The sequence below is a fragment of the Solanum tuberosum genome, unplaced genomic scaffold (assembly GCF_000226075.1).
Source record: "Solanum tuberosum cultivar DM 1-3 516 R44 unplaced genomic scaffold, SolTub_3.0 scf00214, whole genome shotgun sequence".
NCBI classification, from domain to species: domain Eukaryota; kingdom Viridiplantae; phylum Streptophyta; class Magnoliopsida; order Solanales; family Solanaceae; genus Solanum; species Solanum tuberosum.
The window spans coordinates 181,721-203,010 of NW_006239139.1; the positions used below are offsets into that span (position 1 = coordinate 181,721).

Sequence of the window (21,290 nt, forward strand, 5' to 3'; positions counted from 1 at the left end):
TCTTCCTCTTCCTCTTCCTCTTCCTCTTGCCTGAAAAGGACATCTGAGGCCAAAGTTATGACCATTTGAAGTTTCACCAATTTACAACTACTTTTTCAAGTTTCAATCTCTAATTTGGTGAGACTTCAAACGATCGTAAATTTTTCCTCGGATATCCATTTGATGCAATTTTTTATTGATCATAGGTATTTTTTTGAGATCTTTTCGGTCAACTCCTTAATTTGTTTTGCTTATTTATCTTATTATATTTTTATTTATATAGAATAATAGTCACACAAGGTATTTAGGTAATTTTTTGTTCTAATATTATATATAGTGTCACTACGGAAAAAACAGTGATTAGAGGTGTGTGTTGGTGATCTTATTAATGGTGTGTGTAGGGTAAACGTCTGCATTTTCAAGCTCAAATGAGGCCCAGAGCGGGAAATACTGAATTTTCCATTTTACGTGTGCTATAGTCCTTGAAATTTTGGTGATATATGATCCCGACGGCTTTTTGGCCAAAAATTTTTGTGGGCAACCGTGACAATCTTATTAATGGTGTGGGGCGTCTGTGATGACTCGTGCATTAGTCTCGAGGGGTAAATGTTCGCATTTTCAAGTAAAAATGGAAGGCAAATTCAGTAATGCAATTTACTAGCAAAAGGCAGAAGCACAATTTCCCAATATGACTAGTATTAATAACCAAAATGAAAAGACCAACATGAGCAAGTGGTAGTGGGATTATCCTCAGCCCCTACCAATCCTTTTAACATTCACGTTGTAAACTTGTCAAAGGAAATATTGTGTCATCGCTTCCGGGGTGGAACTGGAAATATATATCACCAAGAGGACGAGGACGAGGACGAGGACGATTAGTAAATACATGGCAATGTTAAATGGAGAATGCATCTTTCCAACTACTCTTATTGTATTTTTGACAAGGTAAGAGCATAAAATTAATGCAATAAAAAGTACAATTGAAACCTTTGTACCGCTCTACAATTCACCTTACACCACATCAGATGGACTTTCAAATATAAACGAAATGAAGTAAACTGTCAAGCTACTTCCAAGTAAAAAATTGAAACTAGAGCCTCAGCTTCCCCAGTTTGCAGCCAGTATGACATTAGTAACTCCAAGAGAGCTCCCTCCAATTATCTAGGCTGGAACAAAGGTGATACTCTCCGTCGAACAACATCCTGTATCTGCTCCACTGTCAGCACAGAAGCTTCAGTATCAAAGTTAGCCTTATTCATCTGCTGGTGAATCTGTCAAACATGCAGATCAATTTAGAAGAACAATATTTGGTACCACGACCAAAATAAATAGCTAATTTATGTGGAAATATAATTTTGTATCTTCCATCACCTTCATAGAGTTGTAAACTCTTGATGACAAAAGCTCATGGTCAACATACTCCATTGCTTCAGGTACTTATTTGACTTTCCTTGATGTCTTGATCAAGCAGAGAGTTCATGTTTTTCAATGTTTTGTTTATGAAGTTAGCATCTTCATTCATGAGGAAATCGTCTTAATATGAAATTTAGTTGAAAGTTGCACATGTACTTCAGCATCTCCAGTTGTTGTCAAAATATTTGTATCCACTCTTACTATCACAGCTATAACATAATTAAAGCTCAAGAGAAGAGATCTCTTACTTGCTCTTGTAAATTCTGTTGCATCGTTAATCTTTCAGCAAACCTGTCCGGCCCAAGCTCGGCCTCTTCACAAGCCATTTCTTCTTTTTATGGAAGGTAGAATAAAGAAAAAAATCCTAGGCAGCTACTTTTATAGAATTCAATATTCATTATATATGTACTCGAGTTGTTAGCAAGAGTAGCCTTAATGGTCTATTGAATAAATAAGAGAAATACACTGCATTATATCCTATTGAGCACTCACTTTGCCAACAAATTTTCTTGAAAAGGTCCAAAGGTGAAAACAAACACAATATAGAAGTTCATCTTAACAATAAACAGAGGAATAAAATTGATATACAGAAATGAGCACATGCACTACAATACCCTTAAAGACGGAATATTCTGATCTTACTTTGCAACAAATTCGTAAAAACGAATCATCAGGTCTCGATCATTCTCATAGGTCATGTTTATTTTTCCCAAGCAAGCAAGACCAAATTGTGGATCTGCAACAAAGAAATAAGGAATTCCTAATGGTTATATATAACTCTATCAAGCAAGCATTTTCCCCAAATACTAGATGACACTACATTTTCCCCAGTTAACCCTCAAAAACAAAACGTCACATTTTAAAGGTCAAATGATCCCCAGAGCCGGTAAACCTCTCAACCAGTGGAAAAAAGTTAGTATTAGTTTTTCTAAACCGACGAAAAGAAGCAATGTTCCATCTTTTAATCAAATCTAACAATGAAAACAGGATTATCGAGCAATATGGCTTGTTATTCCAAGCTAAAATATACAATGTCATGAAATAGTACTATCAGCAGCAAGAATTATACATGAACTACGTTAACAAAATCGGGTTGTAACAAATTTGCAACTTGACATCTCTTTTTTTGAAACGCAAGGACCAAGCAAGATGGTTAGAATCAAAATGCTTATTCTTTTCACAAAAGAAGCATTTGCATACTCAAAAATAGTCTGGATTAATTTGTTGAGTGATTTAAAGCTCACCAATTCCCATCTCTGAAAATATCTCCTCTTGGATAGCAGTTGTAATAGCAACAGCTTCATGCATATCCATCTTTTGATTTCAAAGTAGAATCATAAACATGGAAGATATTGACATGATTAGGTATGAAAGTGAAAATGAATGTTAACATGTTTGTGATTGACAACATCCATAGTCCTTTGCTTGACATCAGCAAATCATGATTTGATTTGATTTGAGGATAAAGGCAACTAAAGGCGAAATAGACAGTTAGTTGAAGAAAAGCAAATCAAGTACATACATACATACCATGTTGGCAAATGAGGAAAACAAAGCGATCAACGAGATGAAGAAATTCCTCCTTCGATACCATTGCCATTCAACTATTTCTCCTTATCCACAACAAACTGCACCTCGATAACATATTAGCCGCCACCTGGGCATGGGTGCACCCCCCTCTATTCAAATTACTTTTTTAATTTTATTAGAATTTGGACTTCAAATATATCAAATCAAAATTAAGTGTAGGAGATGAAACTAATAATTAATTTATGTCAAATTCAAAAGTATTTTTTCTATTTTTAATCTTCTATTTTCTTTGGCCAAACTCCACTATCTTGCACTTTGTTTGGATGATTGTTACGTATTATTTCATAATATATTGTATTGCATTGTATCGTACTGTATTGTTTTGAATGAATACAATGTTTAGATAGATTGTATCGTTCTCCATAGTTACATAATGTCACATATCTATAATTCGAATAATAAACCTACAAGAAAAGTAAGGCATGAGGCAGAGCTACTATAAAAAGGTAGGTAAAATAATGAAATATAAATATTAAATAATAAATAAAGATAAAATGAGAAAAAAATATATATCAAGGTAACCATGCAATCACATCAAATCGATCTTTACATAAAATGAATCTTTTTCATTACTTAACTGTAGATTTAAACGATACAATACAATTGAATTTAAGTAACCATAAAAAAAAAACTAACAATATAACACGTAACAATCATCCAAACAAGATAAGCAAATTACTCTTCAATATATTTTTTTCAATATATATGATAGAAAAACTTAATTAATAGTAAAATATTACATATTTTACAAATATAAGTGATAATATTATATAAGATAGTAAAGTATATCTAATTACGTAGTTTTTTCCTTTTTTCTTTTTTTTCTCTCTTTTTAGTGAGAACAAGTCTATGCCCCAATTATATGAGGAACCAAACAAATGAATTGAGATATTAAGAAAAAATTGATGTGAGCAAGAGTAGGGGTGTGGTGAGCAACAAAACAAGTCTCTTCATCTTCTTGTTCAATGGCTTCACTCTGCTTCTCCCCATCGGTTCTCAGTTGTAAGATTAAACCTCCGATTACTGGATTTCGGAAGCAAAGATTGAGCCTTTTTGTATGTCGAGCAGCCTCCCTCACGTTTCGTGATCTTGATGCAGACGATTTTAGGCATCCTCTTGACAGACAGGTCATTCTTCTTCCCCTTTTTCCTGCTGCTGCTGCTGCTGTTTAGATGTTCTTTCTCATGTTTAATTGCCTTAACAGAATACGTTGCTTTTGAGAGCAATACCTGGTCTCAACGACATTGGAAAAGCCTTACTAGGTAACTCAATGATGACTTGTCTTAGTTTTCTAGTGTGCAAATGGGGTATTAGTATTACTACAACCACTAATTTTGCTGTCTAATATTTCAGGGACTGTTTCAGAGCAAATTATGCTTCTGGAGAACATAGGGACGTCAGTTCTTGTTTCGGAAAATCAGGTTATTCATTTTGCATCTAACTGTTAGGTCACTTCGTTCTGTGGATGCTTAATTACTTGTCTAGTGGAATTATCTATGGAAATAATGAAAAATCACCTAGTAACATAAGATTCTCAACATCCAGTGCATCCTGGTCTTAAAAAATAAAGAGGTTAGAGAGATCTTCACTCATCTAACTGATTTAGCATGTCTTTCAGCTACCTGAACTTCATTACTTAGTGGTTGAGGCTGCTAGAATACTCAATATTGAGGCTCCTGACTTGTATATACGTCAAAGTCCTGTACCCAATGCATATACCCTGGCTGTCAGTGGTAAAAAGCCTTTTGTAGTGGTTCATACAAGCCTTGTGGAGCTGCTCAGTCAAAAGGAATTGCAGGTATACATTTTATATTTGATTTGCATTAACTTTCAAATGAGTGCTGTTAGTATCTGCTTGTGGTTCTTGTATGCGATTCCGAACGAAGGCATGTATCAGTTTAGCTACTGCAAGAAGAATGATTTTCTTGGAAATTTTTCTTAGTGTATGTATCCCTATGGAAGGCTTAAGCATTATTTGAAGATCTTAACCTACTTCGATTTGTCTTTTCTTTTATTTTTTCGTGCATCAAATCATTCTTAGCTAACTTGGGTTATCAAGCTCGGGTTTAAGCATTACTTTTCTTGTCTTAATAATTCTTGCTGCATGCGTTTGATTTGCCTCTTTTATGTTCTTTGTTATTCTTTCCAGGCTGTCTTGGCTCATGAGTTAGGTCATCTGAAATGTGATCATGGTGTGTGGTTGACATTTGCTAATATTCTCACTCTTGGGGCCTACACTGTTCCTGGTATGGCTTACATTCTACTTTGCATAACACATAAATGGTGAAATGAACATGGAAGTAGCAGATAATCCAGCCACTTCTGGTAAATTAACAGTCAAAAGGGTTGCAATGCAGAAGTTAAACAATACATATCCTAAGTCAATTTATATTGATTATCAGCAACAAATATTCCTGGAATATTTGAAATCGCATGATACTTATAGAAGTGCTTCAACGTGAATCTGTCTAGAGTCTCTTTGCATTGTAAATTGTATATCATATATAAGAAAATGTAAAACATTACATGGCAGGTAAGTGTTGTTGCAAAGTTTTTGCCCTTATGTTTTCTATTTTAAAGCATCTTTCGTTTGGCATATGGATATTTTTATCAACATCCTGATGGTCTCATGTGTAAGCATGGTGAACAAAAAGATTGTTGTTCAGATTTGATGATTCAAAACTGAAAAACTTGTTCACAACATATATGTGAGACTTTGTTTGCCCAAAAGTTTATGCTACAAAATGTTTCGGTTATCAAAAAAAAGTTAATGCTACAAAATGTTTATGATTAAGGGCATTAGGGCTCATAGTATTTCATCTTAATGCTTGTATGGAATTCGACTCGAAGACCAACCTCCTTTGTATCGTACTCTTCTTGTACCTCGAAAGGGGGTCCCCCTTATGATGCTACGGACAGCTGTCTAAAGTACAAGGGGTAAACTCAGATAGGATAGGATGCTTTAGTGTATTGCTCCTTAGCTGCCAGTATGCATTTTTTGGGATTAGTTGTGTAGCTGCAAGCAAAAAGAGGGACATATTTCAGTTACAAATGATTTTGAAATCTTTTTACCCACAGGTGTTGGCAGTTTGATTGCTCAAAGACTAGAAGAACAGCTCTTACGCTGGCTTCGAGCAGCAGAACTCACCTGTGATCGTGCAGCACTTCTTGTTGCTCAAGATCCAAAGGTAGATGAAACCCGAATAGTAAATTCAGTTTAAGGGCATTAACCACATCAGAAAATCTTATGCATGAATTTCCTTTTCTTTTGTCATGCTCCCACAAGAGGTGGTTGTTTCAGTACTAATGAAATTAGCGGGCGGCTGCCCATCTCTGTCGGATCAACTGAATGTGGATGCATTCTTAGAGCAAGCTCGCTCTTATGACAAAGCATCATCAAGCCCAGTCGGGTGGTATATTAGGTGAATATAACTCTGTGATAGTTTGGCTTGCAATTTTCTTATTTTCGTAACTCTTTTTAAATTCAACAAATTCTCTTTAGAAATGCTCAAACAAGGCAACTTTCACATCCACTCCCTGTTTTACGTGCACGCGAGATTGATGAATGGTCAAGAAGTCAAGAGTATAGGTCACTTCTTCAGCGTGCAATACAGGTGAATTCTGTGCAAAAAGTTTAGCGCTTCAGGAGAATGAACATTGGAGCTGAATACATGTAAATATACAGGTATAGTATATGGATTACTCTTTATGCACTAATGTCTAAGAATTCAAAGTTTTCTGTAAATGTTTTAGGTACTATCTATTCTTCTTAAAATCTCAGATTGGATTCAGTGGAGTTGTTAGTAAAGGCTGGAGGAGACTCTACTTTGTGGATGTAAACCAGGAAAAAGTACTTCTTGTGTATGGTTTACAGTAAATCTAGAGTGGTTCAGTAGAATCACAATTTACGACTATCAGCTCGAACATTATGTATATGTATATATGTGTGTGAAAACCAAGTACTATGTGTTAAGATAAATATATATTTCACTCCACACTCTCATATGAAACAGTGTATTCTAAATCTTCCAAGTTTGCATTGTTTTAGAAGGTTTTTTGTAGTCCTCTTTTATGCATCTTCCTAGCATGCATTGTTGCGGTATTATAGGGTACAAGTCCAGCTGGTTGTGCGCAGATTTACATGGAATTTAAACCCACCGCAGCAGTTGAATGAATTGATGTCTACTTCCCATTGTAGTTCAATGATCTGAATTTGTAGTCATGAACTATGTGTATCACCAACAGGGTCATCAACATGTAAAACTGACCAGCAGCCACAAATATCCTGCATTTGTGCTCAGACTCTTGACACGATCTTCAAAGACCCATGAACATGAGAAAGGAAAACTAACAGTATTGATGTCTGACCACATCCAATTTCCTTTCAGAAATTGCTTTAGAAGAACTGTTTAAGTGCATCACTCATTTTGCATAGCATAGAGTTAAGAGCAACAATATAGCTACTATTCTACGTTCGTCACACAAAGCATCCAGATGTCCAACTGCTCCGTTACTCATAGCAACATAAGAAAAGAAACAATTGAGAGAACAAACTGAAAGGCCAGGAAGATGCTTGAAGAGCCAAAAAGATTATTTTCTGCTATACATGAAATCATGAATACCTCTCTACCCAAAACAGTCCCCAGCACTATTTGCTTCTTGCAAAATACAATGCTATGGATGTGAGACCAGAAATGAGTGAAACAAAACATTCTTGGTTACACACCAAATGACTTCCACACTAGTAAATTATACAGCAGTTGGACACTTGGGCACGCGAGAGTCACATTGACTGACCCATAAGGTAAGAACAGCAATCATGAGGATTGATCTTCTGCCTTCAAAAAAATTTCAGAGCACGCCTCCTCCTCTCTACCCTTCTGTTCCTTGTAATTTACTTCAGTCGAATATGAGCTTTATTGTTGGCCTTTCTTTTACTGAATTCTTCAGTGGGGTCTCTTTTGCTTTTTTCCAGATTTCTTCTTCTTGGTGCTAGCTCCTCTGCCTCGTTTAAACACAGCTAGAATCTCAATACTGCATCCAGTTAGATTAAAAGATCACCAAAGCTGTCAAAAGAATGAAGCTTCAAGCAAAAGCACTACCAACAAAGCAAGGGACAGGATCTAGAAAAACAAGAAGATAACAATATGCATAAGGAAGAGGAGTTTAAAAATAAAACAAAGGAAAAAAAAGGTAAGGGGAACACTTATTTAACAAGAATTATCTATGTCCTAAATAGAAAAAACAAATCTTTCTTTTTGGTGTCTTTAGTGAGCATATACGAACCCCAGCCCTTCAACCTACTGATCTTCTGTGATGTCTTTCATTCCCTTGCTATCACCAATGGGATTGCTGAGTTCCAGTTGAGACCTATATTTCTCAACAATCAGTGACCAACAACGCACAATCTCAAATTTAGAAATGTCCTAACGACAGGCTTAGTCAAAATTAGTAAGTCCCTTCAACACATCTAACACTACATAGAGTAGCAATTTCCACATAGAAGTGATGTGAACAGAAATGTCAGTATTTGTGAGCAGTGATTGAGAATCTTCCATCCTCTTCTCCATAGTGGCACGGATATAACACTATGCTGGAAGACAATTCACAACTTTTTGTGCAGCACAGAGTTTCTTCCTTCAAGCAGTTGTGTTTATTATGCATATACGTGAATGGCAATAATAAATAATAGAAGTTATTTTGTAACCATGTTGGATGAAATTTAATGTTAGTTGAAACAAATACAAGTTTAAACTTGTCTGTAGGACTAAGGGAAAGGCAAAACCTTTGTGTTCCAGGAAAGAAATTAAAGCCATGGGCTTTATGCAAATGCCATTCCTTACTAGCTAGCAGTGACGAGCAATCCTGCATGAAAAAAGGGCCTATCATCAGCTTCAAGATGACATAATTCAGTACTCAAAGTTTTATGGCATCTTATGATCCAAAAACTTGATGGAACTGAATGATAGTTCAAACAAATTGTATGAAGACAGAAAGATCAAAGAGCTGCATCTCAATCTGAATTTTCTAATATGAATTTAAAGCCACATATACCTCTTTAAAACTTTCCCAGCCACAGCTAATATAGATAAGCGTTTGAGGCAATGATTGATTTTCTTCATGTACAGTTGTGCTTTCAATTTGAATTGAATCTTCTCTGGCACGCAGGATCCACGGTCTCTTCTCGTCTTTGACCTTTTCAGGTCTAACATAACAAATAAAACATATGTGAATGACAGGAGCATCCTCAAATGCTGTAGTACATCAATGATCGTGAATTTTCATAACATATATAGCAACCAATTTACTTCATAGAATTTCCCTTCACTCCACCTTTTAGATGTTCTGAGTTCCACTGCTGAGATGTGCCGTAGTTCCTTCACCAAGGACGGGTCCAGTCCTTTCCTCGGAGGGTCAACCACAACAACATCCGATCCCAAGAGCCATGAAGTTGGTTCCTATGCAAGTTGTAAGTTCAAGTGAAACTTATACACACCATCAAAATCATATACAGATATTCAGCATACCAACGGAGTTCTAGGTCTGGAAAAGAAGATTAAAACAAGTTGAGTCTACGAAGACATTGCAAAGTTTCCACCAGTAGAGTTTTCTCCAGATAATGCTATCTATGATGAAGCAAATAAATGATAACCTTATACAGTTTAATTAACCGCAGAAATTAGCGAAGCACTGACCTCTTTTTCCTATTTCCTACTTTTTACAGAGTGAATCAACAGCTCTCCATATGTTGCTGCTTTTCCAAACTTAAAGAAGAGGGAATAAAGAAACAGACATACACATGTACTGCCAATGTCACCACTGTGAGTGAACTCACCAAAGTGTGAAACGGAACTGGCCAAGTGGAAGAAAATTGAACTTAGAAGACTCATTAAGGCAGTTCTTCCAATAATAGAGAACCTATGAGGTAATTTTCAGAATTGCATCAGGTTTCCCAATCAAAGTACTACTTCTACTTGAGGATGATAGTGACCAAGGTTGATTGGAATACAATTATCATCACTCTTACGATGTAGCTCCATTTTGTGGATTTTATGTAGGACCAGATTGGCTACTAAGACAAAACTTCCGAAATGGGGAAACTCCACTTAATCAAGCTGTTTTTCTATGATACTAATACAGAATAGCTGCAGAAGTATACAGGGCAGTCCAAAATAGCTTGATGAGAAGATAATTTGATGCATGGCCTACTGAATTACAATAGCTTATCCAAGATAGTCGGGGTTACAATTGGCAAAAGTGTCTACTGAAACGGGATTAGTAATAGTCTGCAGTTTGTTCGGAAAGTAAGTAACAATAGAGCCTTTCACAATAAGCAGATCCCTTTCAAGTATCTGTGTAGGACATATGCATTGCTCTGCTTAGAACTTCTAGGTGTAGGCATGTGCACCATGATTGAAATACCATTGGCTACTAGTCTTAGCTGAGGGTGCATTTTGAGTAGATGGTCACGTTCCTACTGCAGTATGTCCCATGTAATTTTGTAATGCTACATCCTATCTATTCTTGAATCAATTCTATCATACTTGCAAGACAAAAATCTATGTGTAGATGTACATGATAAAACAGAAGTGTGTTTCTCAGTATCCGTATGAACACATAAATAGATCTCAAAAACCATATATTGAAGTGAAATTGCAGACAAGTTTATGCGACTAAAGACAAAGTGGTGCATGTTTGTCATGAAATCATATGTTTGTGATGACATATGTAATTGACTTGTTCAGACTTACTATTGAAGCGTCTGCATGGTGCCAGCTGATATTGCTTTCGACATTTGTAGGCAAGCGCTCCACTGTCTTCTCAAAAGATTGCCTGGACTCTTTGTTAACCTCAACACATTTAACTGACCTGAGAAGAAAACAACTTCTTAGGAATCTTGGAGTTATACTGTTCAAGTTAAGAGAATTGATTGGAAGTGCTTTGAAACTGACTCTGTCCAAATTCGATTGACTTAGTTGACTTTAAGGTTTAAACATAAATTAAAAGAGGGGAGTTCAGACATGTTATCTTCAGACAACTTATCAGATCTAAGTTCGCTATAGATGTGTTAAAACTATACCTAGAAGATGTGAACGGATATTTATCCACATAAGGGAGAGAAATGAAAATGTTGTAAAAATGTCACATCAAATTCAAAATAATGCACATGGAAAAATAATTGAAATAGTACGAAGTGATTTTATCAACTGTTAACTTCAATTTTTGAATATGATAGAATTTTCCATTTCCAGAGAGATTAATCTTTTTGGGACTGACTAAAACAGACAGTAGGTCAATAAAAGGGGTAGAGGACTATTATCCCGACCTGCATTTCCTTGAAACAGCCAAAGACAAACCAATTACACCAGCTCCTGCATAGAGATCAACAACTGATGCACCTTGAGGGACATATTTCTGTAACTTCCGCAGCAAAGAATCAAAAGCCTGAAGAATGACAAACAAATTAAGTAAAATCGAGGGAAAACGTGTGGTAATGGGAAAATCGGTCAAGGTTGTATGGTGGGTTACCAAAATAAGAAAAAGATGATGATGAGAAATATGCCCCTAGAAAATTGCATGTTCTGTGGCTCAAACCAAGTTTAGGTCATCCTTAAGTGGGTTTAGTGTAAACTAAAATAAGAAAGTAATCATCAAAAACAAGCCATTGCAAGGTCAGAAGTTGTTGATTGGCCCAAGACTAAAACCAGAAGCAGAAGAAGGTAGGAAAAGAATGAAACTAAGTTATTTACCCAAAAGAAGACACGTCCAATGTACAGAATAAAGATTCTATTCTTTTTTCCTGATAAGTGGCATGTAATAAGGATTCATGGATGCTTATTCCTGCCGTGTCTAAATTTTCTGGAGTACTGAGAACCTTATTCATAGAAGACTCAGGCTGGAACAATCCATTATCGTGCTTGATCCATGAAATCTGTTCTATGTCTCGTCTATGCTACTTAAGTGGAGCTCAAGGAAATGCTATAAAACATGATTGATCTTTCCTTTAAGAAAAAAACAAATAAGATCCATTTTTAGGAGTTCTACCCGCGTATTTGCTTGCCCAAAGCTTGATGGAGCTAAAGAGACATCAATCCCTCCAATGTGCTCCCAGAAATCTCTTTCCCCTAACAAATGTCTCCATCTGTTTCCAAATATAATCTGCACGCCAGCAAGAAGATATCAACAAACTGTGGCACTCTTATCAAGATATCAAAATACAGTAGATTAGTTCAATATTAGCAGCGCAGCTGACAAGGTTTAGCGGAATCTGGAAAGGAGAAGTCTTGATAAATTTTGCATGCAACAATACAAATGGTATTGACGTTTGTTATTCACAATATTTGATCTACTAAAATCTGTATAATAATCTAAAGCACACTGGCTAAACTCTGAAGAAGCAACTTACTTTTGAGGAGTCTTAGACTATGATCCAGTTGACATAGCTGATATCACAATAGGTACACTAACACCAAGTTCTTATATATCAAACCGAGAAAGAGTCTTATATGAGCAAGAACGTTCAAATAATTTTTCATGCATAAGATAGGAAATTCACAAGTCTTTCTCATTGACTTTGTTCGAAATCATGGAGATGTGAAAGAACTTTACCAGTTTCAAAAAAAAAAAAATCATGGAGATGTGACAAGTAAAACTACACTGTTCAGTAACCTATTAAAAGAAAAAGGCGCCAATGTAGTTCAGTATCTACATTCAAATAACTTTGCAGTTCTGTTGGACAAGACGGTATAGGGAGCACAAAGCCAGGATCACAACCTTAAGAATCTGAATGTTTGATGCCTTCACCCTCCAGTAACCCTTAAAACAAGAAAGTTACAAGAACCATTTGTAATTATCATGTGTTGTGGTTTTTGTTGTCAAGTTGAGACTTCCCTGTTACCAGGTTCTTGAATAAAAGCAAAAACTTAAGGCATAATAAATAAATGTGCCCTTTAACTTGGCTTCAAATGCCATTGATGCCCTTCAACTTTAAGTGTGCACAAGTAGACATTCAAACTTGTACAAAATTGAACAAGTAGACACATGCGTCCTTATGTCATACAAGTTCAATTTTATACAAGTTTAAGTGTCTACTTGTGCACACCCAAAGTCGGAGGGGATAGATGTCAGCTGAAACCAAGTAAAAGGGCATATTTATGTATTATGCCAAAACTAAAATATCTTCACTTCATGCAACCTCGCCAAGGAGCAAGAGTTTTATTTTCTCTATGAAACTACTCCCTTCAATTTAGGAGCCATGTATCTCATCCATTTCATGGAACGGGAGGTCTATTTCTATAATTGGAACGGGTAGAAGGGGTCTTAAATTCATTAGCCAGCCACAAAACTCCACCGCCAATTTCCCAACTTTTATAAGAAGCTCATATTTAACACGGTGAACTACTCCTTTTACAGAAACTTGAGCTAACAAATTTAACATACCTGCAAGTATGAAGAGAGTATATTTGAAAAAATGACAGCACCAAAACCATTAAGTTGCTTTAACTTTTTCATTTAAAAAAGCTATATGGTTTAGTTGTTTTTTAACATAAAAAAAAAAACATTTATTCCCAATTGAAGAGATAGACACTGCAAAATGAACGGACTACAAGCTATGCATCTCAATTTCGGATCGGCTAGGAAAAATGAAACAGACTACAAGCTATGCATCTCAATTTTGCATCGGCTAGGAAATGGAAACCAAGAAATAAATTGATGGGATACTTTAAGGTAAGTAAACGAGCTATGATTAGTAGCATGCTTTTGTTTAGATCTCACACAGTGTACGAAAGGACCTCATATTGGCCAAATTATGAGCTAAAAGTTCCAATCATATATTATTGACATCCATTCAGAGAGAGAGATATTTGCTCACATTATTTGATAATGTCTGGAAATTAGCCCAAACTGAATGAATTAAATGAACTTTTCTCTTTGGCCCACCGTTGCCCCATAGGAACTACAATAGCAAGTTAGATTCTGTAAAATTAATGTAATTCATTGATGACGAAATCTAGTATTGCTAACATAAATTTCTTACATTGGCTAAAGCATTTAATTTTCCAGTGTTAGCTGAATTCTCGCTTCTCGAATTCCAAACCAAAGAGACCTGCACTTTACCTGAAATGAGAGAATTTCTATCAACACCATCAAAGAATAATCATAAGCCTCTTTTTCAGTATATCATGTACAAACCATTCTTATATCTCTTCGGGATAGGAAGGGAGGTATCATGTGTGGTGACGGCCATCTGCACAACAAGGAGTAGCACCTTAGTAAATAAAAAACACCAAAAAATCTCCATCAAACTATCTCACCAACCTAAATGTTTCCTCTGAAAACTTATATGTTTTACTCACCTGAACATACCTCAGGTCACCAGTGCCTTGATCTTCATCATATGGTTCAACATTCAACTCAATTATCCCTGGATGTAATATCCAAATGAGAAGAAGGAATAGTATGTATAATTCATTCACAAAAATTGGGGGGTGGATTAAGAACAAGCCTTTCTTCAGGAGCTGAACAGCAGCATTGATGTTTGGATGATGAGCTGCAAAAAGAGGCCGGACTTAGATAATTCTATACATTGTCTATACAATAAGCAGATATGTAAATATCCAAATAGCATACATTTACAATCAGGGATATCAACAACATTATGAGTGCCCTCCTCATAAAGCCCAATCAAGGGGTTGGTGGATGAACCGCGAATAGCCAGCTTAGCCCGACACCTCCATCCCCACTGCATTCACAAGACATTTAATCTAGCTTACAAGTGATAGATGCCGTAAAATCATAGAATTTGAAAAATGAGCAAGCAAGCGATTACATACTAATCTACAGGAGTCAAAGGAAAAATCTTTGATTCCGAGCTTGTTGAAGAAACCAATAGCTTCATCAATTACAACCGGATGATGTAGATTGTACTCTTGAGTACAACCAGAACACCTGTCAAATTAGATGCAGTTCAACAAAAAAGCAAAATATTGAGGCAAATGAAACCTCTGTCTTCCACTTAAACTATGTATACAGCTTACTATAGGGCTACGCATGGTATGATATATACCAAATTATCATATCATATCATATCAAAATTACGGTACCAAAACATAATGAGAAGAGAGAAGAATTTACGTACGATTGGAAATGAGTGCAGTTGAGGGCGCAGGACAAGGAAGAATTAGGGTTTACAGGGAGAGGTGCTACTGCTACTGCTACTGATGGGACAGCAACGGAGAGAGCTTGACAGGTAATGCGATGGATTGGAAGAGCAGGCGGAGAGAAGAAGCTCAGCGCCATTGTTGTCTCTCTACAGGGAACGGATAAAATAGTTTTATCTATTTCCCACTATATATCCGGGTGGCAGACCGGTATCACAACCGGTTTTTTTATTTAGCGGTTTAATTAAACTACTAAAATCAACTTAAAAATCTTTCTTTTTTGCGATTATATTTTTTTTGTATTCAATAAATTTTAAGAATATTTTTGTAGCAATTAGTATTTAATTAAGCTTTTTAAAAGTGCTTCCAAACACCTCTTTTTTAATAAATAAATAAATAAAGAGTTAATTATTGATTGAAAAGAAAAAACATTTTTGATCTTCTAAAAGTTTCGTTAAATATCTCATATTACAAAACTATTTTCCTAATGGACCTCCCAAAATAGATATGTGGAATCAACCTATTTCATTTTAGAGTTTCATGTAGCAAGAAAAAATACTATAGATTTTGCTAATAACAATAATATGGACAAATTTGATGATTTCTATATAATATAAAAAAAATAAAAAAAAAGTACATAGGAACTAGCTACCAATATTTTCTAAAAAAGATTTGAGAGTTCATAGTAATCATTTTATCCTTTTATCTCACTTTTTTTATAATAACACTAATATATTAGTATCTTATTTTCTTTGTAATATTATAAAACTATTACAATCTATCGGAATATTTTATATAAAAGAAATGAGGTTTGAGTTGAACATAACAACAATGTAGTCTATGAATGGGGTGTGGAAAAGATGGTGTGTATACATTATTCTTATTTTTATGGAATAGAAAAATTACTTTCGATAGACTCTTTGCTCAAAAATTAAATAATAATTCATAGTATTCAAATTAATAATAATAATAATTAGTGTGTTCATGCATTTTTGTCATGAACATTTTTGTGTACATATTCTCATCATGGTCAAATTTTGATGAGGGGTCTTAGCTAGGCATAGTTCCTAAAAAAAGAAATAATTTGGTTATAAACAAGATCGTTGGCGTTGGTTGCCATGACGAAGTCAGCATGAGCATAATTCTTGATGTACTGAACATGCAATTTGTCTACATCGTGAAACTTTAGGTAGTCAAGTAATGTTTCAACATCTTTGCTATCGGACAGTGCATCTTGCCCACCGTAGCTCAAAAATAAGGGTAAATCACGAGGAATGTTGCCTAAATTATACTTGGGAGGTTTCGTTTCACCATAATGCTCCAAATTATAGTTGCTTCCGTAGTCATATTTTGAAAGTATGTCATCTCTAACAGCTGCATCAATATATATTCACTCATTAAATTAAATTAAGTATCACGATGAATCTGACTCTGATAACATAATTAAGATAACTTACTCTGAGCCAAATGCACCAAGTTCTTAGTTGAAGTGGATTGAGGCTCGTCATTCAAGAAAATCTCGACGGTGGAGGAATTCAAACAACAATTCTTCCCTTTAATCAAGATGTAAGATAAGTTGTAGAGTATTTGTGAAAATATATAGTTCTAATTGACTTAACTAATTAAGTAAATGTAGTTAGTACCAGTAATTGCAGTCATTAAGTCATAGCAATTTACCCCTGGCTGAGCACAGAAGAACTTGAGCAATTTGTTTACAGGTCCACTAAAAAATTCAACCAACAAATTACAAATTAAAAAATAAATATAAAAAAATAAATAATACTCCATATATATAAGAATTGTATAAAAAATAAATTAAAATGATGAGTTAGTGAAGTTATTTAATTTACTTACCCCTTTGGATTAAACTCAGCAAGACCAAATATTGTGGTGATCTGCGGAGACACACAAATATATATGTATAAATATATTTATAATTAAGAGAGATGGATTGTAATATATAAATAAAATGCATAATATATAAATATGTCCTTCAACTTGATTTCAGTTGGTATATACGCCCTCTAACTTTGGGTCTGCATATGTAGACACTTAAACTTATATAAAATTGAACAAGTAGACACACGTGTCCTACATGACATAATACAAAATTGTCATGTAGGATGTCTAATTAATATGTCTATTTGTTCAATTTTATACGAATTTAAGTTCCACTTGTGCAAACCCAAAATTAGAGGACATAGATATCAGATGAGACTAAGTTAAAAGACACATTTATATATTATACCAGAATAAAATATACATATATACTAACTTCACCAACAAAGGCTCTAGCAGCAACTTCACCAAGTGCAGTGGTCATATGGCTCAAATAAGCAATTGGACTGAGTAATGCTGCTGATTTAACCTTGTCTATTTCTCTTCCTTCTGAGAATGATGCCAAAGCTATCAAAGTTCCCTGTTACATTAATATGTATTATGACTATGAAATTTGAAACTAATTGTATAACCATCTCATCGATCGAACGTACATACCATTGAATGACCAACATAGTGTATTTTCTGTCCAGTTTGTTTGAAGATAAAGTCAATAACAGATGGTAAATCATGAACAATCAATTCATCCCATGACCAATTCCAGTATTCCTGCAAACAAATTGTTTCTTAATTCAATAATCATTAATATAATGTTTATGTTTTTTTAAAATAATTTGAAAATTGACGATACCGAATCTCTAGCGTCAAGGGTGACATGACGACGACTGTATCTGGTTCCTCTGGTATTCGAAATCCAAACATCAAAACCATTATCTGCTAACATCATCGCCAAGGATTGTTCCGGTGGACTCAACAACCATGTTGCACCATCCTTAAAAATAATTATTTAAGTGACGATAAGAAAACGATCTTTTTTTTTAAACTATATATATCATTTTTTAAAATGATTGGCACAAGGTCCACCACTAACTAGCTATATGGATATTTACTTTTGGATTGAAATAATTGGCAACAATCAATTACACAATTGGCAATGTATTGGATGCCATAATGGTGAAGATATTTAATGTCGGTTTCAGACTTATAAATATCCTTCTACCTTAAGAAATCATAATGAGTAGAAATCATGATCATCACTCTTTTAGTATAATATTTAATTTATCGTGAAAGTTTGCTATCTCCGAGTTTTACTCCACCAATATCGGATCTGTACGTCGGCTCAAACGCTTATTATTAACTAATTTATTTTTTAACGAAGTACACTGTGCAAGCGTCATATTTGATCATGACTCTGACACTAGTCCCCCAACCTCCTTGTGAAACTTGCTATAGGCCTAGGATGTTGATATTAATCTACATTGTTGTGTGCAACTTTACAATTATTAACAATTTTAGAAGATAAAAAGAGCAAGTGTGAATATGTCAATTATTACCACAAGAACTCCATGCTGCAACAAAACTGGCTGCCTGATTTGCCCACCTCCTCCTACACGGCCTTGTGGAATTCTTTGTACACTTAGTATGTATCCATCATCAGTTTTTACCTGAGACACATATATAATTAAGATTCCCAAACTAGTAAATATATAATTGAAGAAATAAAATATATATATACCTCAAATTCTTGGCATTTGTAACCATGAGTGGCGACAGTGGAGGCACACATACCCGCCCCATTGTCGCCATAACTAATGAAACCAAAGTGTCTTGAGCCTAACACTCGATTAGGCTCAAGCACAAACATAACTAATGTGAAAATACGTAAACATGACAAGATTGATATTGCCATTTCTATGTATCTATAATTAGTAGAATGGAGAAGGGATATTGGTGGGCAATGGTTGAACTGTACGTGAAAGAAGAGACAAATATTTATAGTGACATGATGGGGAATAATATGGATTGGTGTGAAAACGACTTGTTATCTTCTTCTTTTTTCCTCCTTGACACAACTGACTAACTTGAGGATCTTATATATACAACACCTTTTTATAAAGAGATGGAAGGAATTATTAGTTTTATCTTGATAGTAAATATACCCGTTCATTTTGCAAATACATTACTAAATTCTTAGAAATGTTTTCAACACTTCTCTCGGTTTTTAATTAAGAGGTGCATACTCATACAATCGTTTGAGATTACTTGTCAGTAGCAAATTGGGGGTCTAAATTTAGTTAGTTAAGTAGAGAAGTTTTTTGTCAGGCTATCAATAACTCTAAAACGAAACTAATAATTTATTTCACTTTTAAAAAAGTTTATTTATTGCTTTTGTTTACAACGCACTACTCATATACTATTGTTTCCAGTTTTTAGTATGAACACACTAACTCTAAGAGAATGGGTGTCGGTCGGGGTCCACCAATTATATGTGGAAGTTTCGTGATATACATACATAGTGTAAAGAGAGTGAAAAAAAATCAAGTTATATGCATCGTCAACGTCAAGTGTAATATGTAGATTTTTATATTATCACCTTACTTTTATCAATTACAATTTGTATCATATCATGTTTTTAAATATTACAAATTTCAAATTTTAAAAAGACTTATTTATAGATAAGTTTTGTACCAGAGTCAAAGTGATACATCGCTACTTTAAAAATGTAAATTAAATCATATACATTATCGATATTATATATAGAATTATAGAAAAAAATTCAAAAGATTTTAATAACAAATCAATGAATACGAGATAGGTATATAGAGTATCTTTTAATTGCATCATTATTGGTCATTTAATTTAAATAATATCTCACTTTAATTTTTTTATTTTGTTGCCTGATTTAGTGTAATTATCAAATGGTCGATAAGTTTTTATTTTTATTTTTTATGACCATGGTGTCCGGGCCACCTTTGGCACACATCAACTAATTCTACTAAACCTGTCACTTTTTGCCAACATTATACAATATTAAATGGGTATTTTAATTTCTGGTGTTCTCAACTGATATCTGTTAAATATTTTAAAACTTATGAAACCAATATTTAGATTTTAGGGAGATAAAGTGAGGCCAATTGTTGGCGGTTTTAATTTGGCATATCATATTTTGTTGAGAATTTGCAATAAAAGGCCAATTTGTTGCCCATCATTAGTTTGCTTTTTGGCTACTTGTATACTAAAAGTTAAGCGAGGACAAACAATTTCACTCGTACGTTTAGGATAATTAGTTGTCAAATTTGTCTAACACACAAATAAAAGTGATCTATAAATCGCTATTTAGTTTCATGCATATTGTTGAAAATAGTTGTTATAAAATTAATAGATCCTAAAATGATACAAAGGAACATATTCAATATAAATTCTAAATTATAAAAATCACGTCATAGAAGATGAAATATATTTGTCTATATATCCCATCAACCATATGAAACAAGCTTTTATATATAGGAAACAAATATGATGTTGTATGTATATATAAATCCTTTCTATCCGTTCTAGCTTTGATGGACATAGTTATTTGGACATATTGCTGATGGGAGATCGCAGGTATCCCATGAAATTTATCAAGGTGCGCGAAAGTTAATCCGAACACACGATTTGTCAGTATATATGGGGTAAAGATACCAATGTAGATCGTCCACTGACTGAAACGATAACGTAAATATAATACATTACATATGGTTATAAAAATAATTCTTATGACATAATATTATTTATATTATATAATTATATATAGTGTAATTGGTAAAGGTCCACACGTCAAAGCAATCACATAATTCATGGAATCTGTTGCTATGTTCTTTATATTTTACATGTGCTGATGAAGTGGAAATTGGGAGAATACCAAGAAAGGGAAAAGGGGTCTTGAAATTAAAAAAAATAAAATTGATAACTATATAATCAGCACTTTTTAATTAGTAGTTACAAGTGCTTATGCTTATGATAAACAAAATTTATATACCGTTAATTAGATATTTCGAATTGAGTATATATATTAAGGGTGTGTTTGGTATGAAGGAAAATGTTTTCCATGGAAAATGTTTTCCTAGAAAATGTTTTCCTGGAAAACAAGTTGATTTTTGACTTATTTTCTCATGTTTGGTTGGTGATTAGAAAATATTTTTCGGAAAAGATTTTTAGTGTTTGATTTATGAATGAAAAATATTTTTGAGAAATATCTTTTATTTTTACTAGAGTAGAAAATATTTTTTGAAATTGAAAACATTTTTTAAAAACAAACTTAAATAT

At 34.2% G+C, this 21,290-nt stretch overlaps 3 protein-coding genes across 4 annotated transcripts; 1 reads left to right on the forward strand and 2 right to left on the reverse strand.

The window, feature by feature from the left end:
- Positions 1–3,843: 3,843 nt before the first annotated feature.
- Positions 3,844–7,010, forward strand: LOC102585296 (uncharacterized). 2 transcript variants are annotated; one of them, XM_006355959.2, is made up of 9 exons: positions 3,844–4,109; positions 4,187–4,244; positions 4,336–4,403; positions 4,601–4,780; positions 5,132–5,228; positions 6,061–6,170; positions 6,271–6,404; positions 6,485–6,667; positions 6,736–7,010. In XM_006355959.2, the coding sequence occupies exons 1-8, from the start codon at positions 3,948–3,950 to the stop codon at positions 6,618–6,620; spliced, it is 945 nt and encodes a 314-aa protein (XP_006356021.1). In that variant the 5' UTR covers positions 3,844–3,947; the 3' UTR covers positions 6,621–6,667; positions 6,736–7,010. The 2 variants fall into 2 exon arrangements, with proteins under 2 accessions (XP_006356021.1, XP_006356020.1); XM_006355958.2 differs by having other exon boundaries at positions 6,764–7,010.
- Positions 7,011–7,522: 512 nt separating this feature from the next.
- On the reverse strand, positions 7,523–15,401 carry LOC102586075 (uncharacterized RNA methyltransferase pc1998). Its single transcript, XM_006355960.2, has 15 exons — positions 15,122–15,401; positions 14,817–14,931; positions 14,614–14,725; positions 14,489–14,533; positions 14,340–14,407; positions 14,176–14,230; positions 14,021–14,100; positions 13,856–13,939; positions 12,028–12,141; positions 11,309–11,427; positions 10,734–10,851; positions 9,316–9,440; positions 9,037–9,187; positions 8,768–8,847; positions 7,523–8,016 (listed from the first exon to the last, which is right to left on the reverse strand). The coding sequence occupies exons 1-15, from the start codon at positions 15,280–15,282 to the stop codon at positions 7,929–7,931; spliced, it is 1,515 nt and encodes a 504-aa protein (XP_006356022.1). The 5' UTR covers positions 15,283–15,401; the 3' UTR covers positions 7,523–7,928.
- A 716-nt stretch (positions 15,402–16,117) lies between these two features.
- LOC102585405 (triacylglycerol lipase 2-like) lies at positions 16,118–19,045 on the reverse strand. The gene is made up of 9 exons (XM_015312694.1): positions 18,718–19,045; positions 18,536–18,646; positions 17,833–17,973; positions 17,640–17,750; positions 17,419–17,562; positions 16,998–17,038; positions 16,787–16,866; positions 16,601–16,696; positions 16,118–16,517 (listed from the first exon to the last, which is right to left on the reverse strand). Exons 1-9 carry the CDS (start codon positions 18,889–18,891, stop codon positions 16,198–16,200), a joined length of 1,218 nt encoding a protein of 405 aa, XP_015168180.1. The 5' UTR covers positions 18,892–19,045; the 3' UTR covers positions 16,118–16,197.
- Between the last annotated feature and the right edge of the window lie 2,245 nt (positions 19,046–21,290).

Coding starts and splice junctions, on each gene's coding strand:
- LOC102585296 (XM_006355959.2), top strand. CDS start 3,948: ATGGCTTCACTCTGCTTCTCCCCATCGGTTCTCAGTTGTAAGATTAAA. Junction 4,110..4,186: donor GGCATCCTCTTGACAGACAG/GTCATTCTTCTT, acceptor TTGCCTTAACAG/AATACGTTGCTTTTGAGAGC. Junction 6,405..6,484: donor CCAGTCGGGTGGTATATTAG/GTGAATATAACT, acceptor AATTCTCTTTAG/AAATGCTCAAACAAGGCAAC.
- LOC102586075 (XM_006355960.2), bottom strand. CDS start 15,282: ATGGCGCTGAGCTTCTTCTCTCCGCCTGCTCTTCCAATCCATCGCATT. Junction 14,101..14,175: donor CCCGAAGAGATATAAGAATG/GTTTGTACATGA, acceptor CTCTCATTTCAG/GTAAAGTGCAGGTCTCTTTG. Junction 9,188..9,315: donor GAACTCAGAACATCTAAAAG/GTGGAGTGAAGG, acceptor TTGTTATGTTAG/ACCTGAAAAGGTCAAAGACG.
- LOC102585405 (XM_015312694.1), bottom strand. CDS start 18,891: ATGGCAATATCAATCTTGTCATGTTTACGTATTTTCACATTAGTTATG. Junction 18,647..18,717: donor ACAAATGCCAAGAATTTGAG/GTATATATATAT, acceptor TATGTGTCTCAG/GTAAAAACTGATGATGGATA. Junction 17,974..18,535: donor TGCAGCATGGAGTTCTTGTG/GTAATAATTGAC, acceptor ATTATTTTTAAG/GATGGTGCAACATGGTTGTT.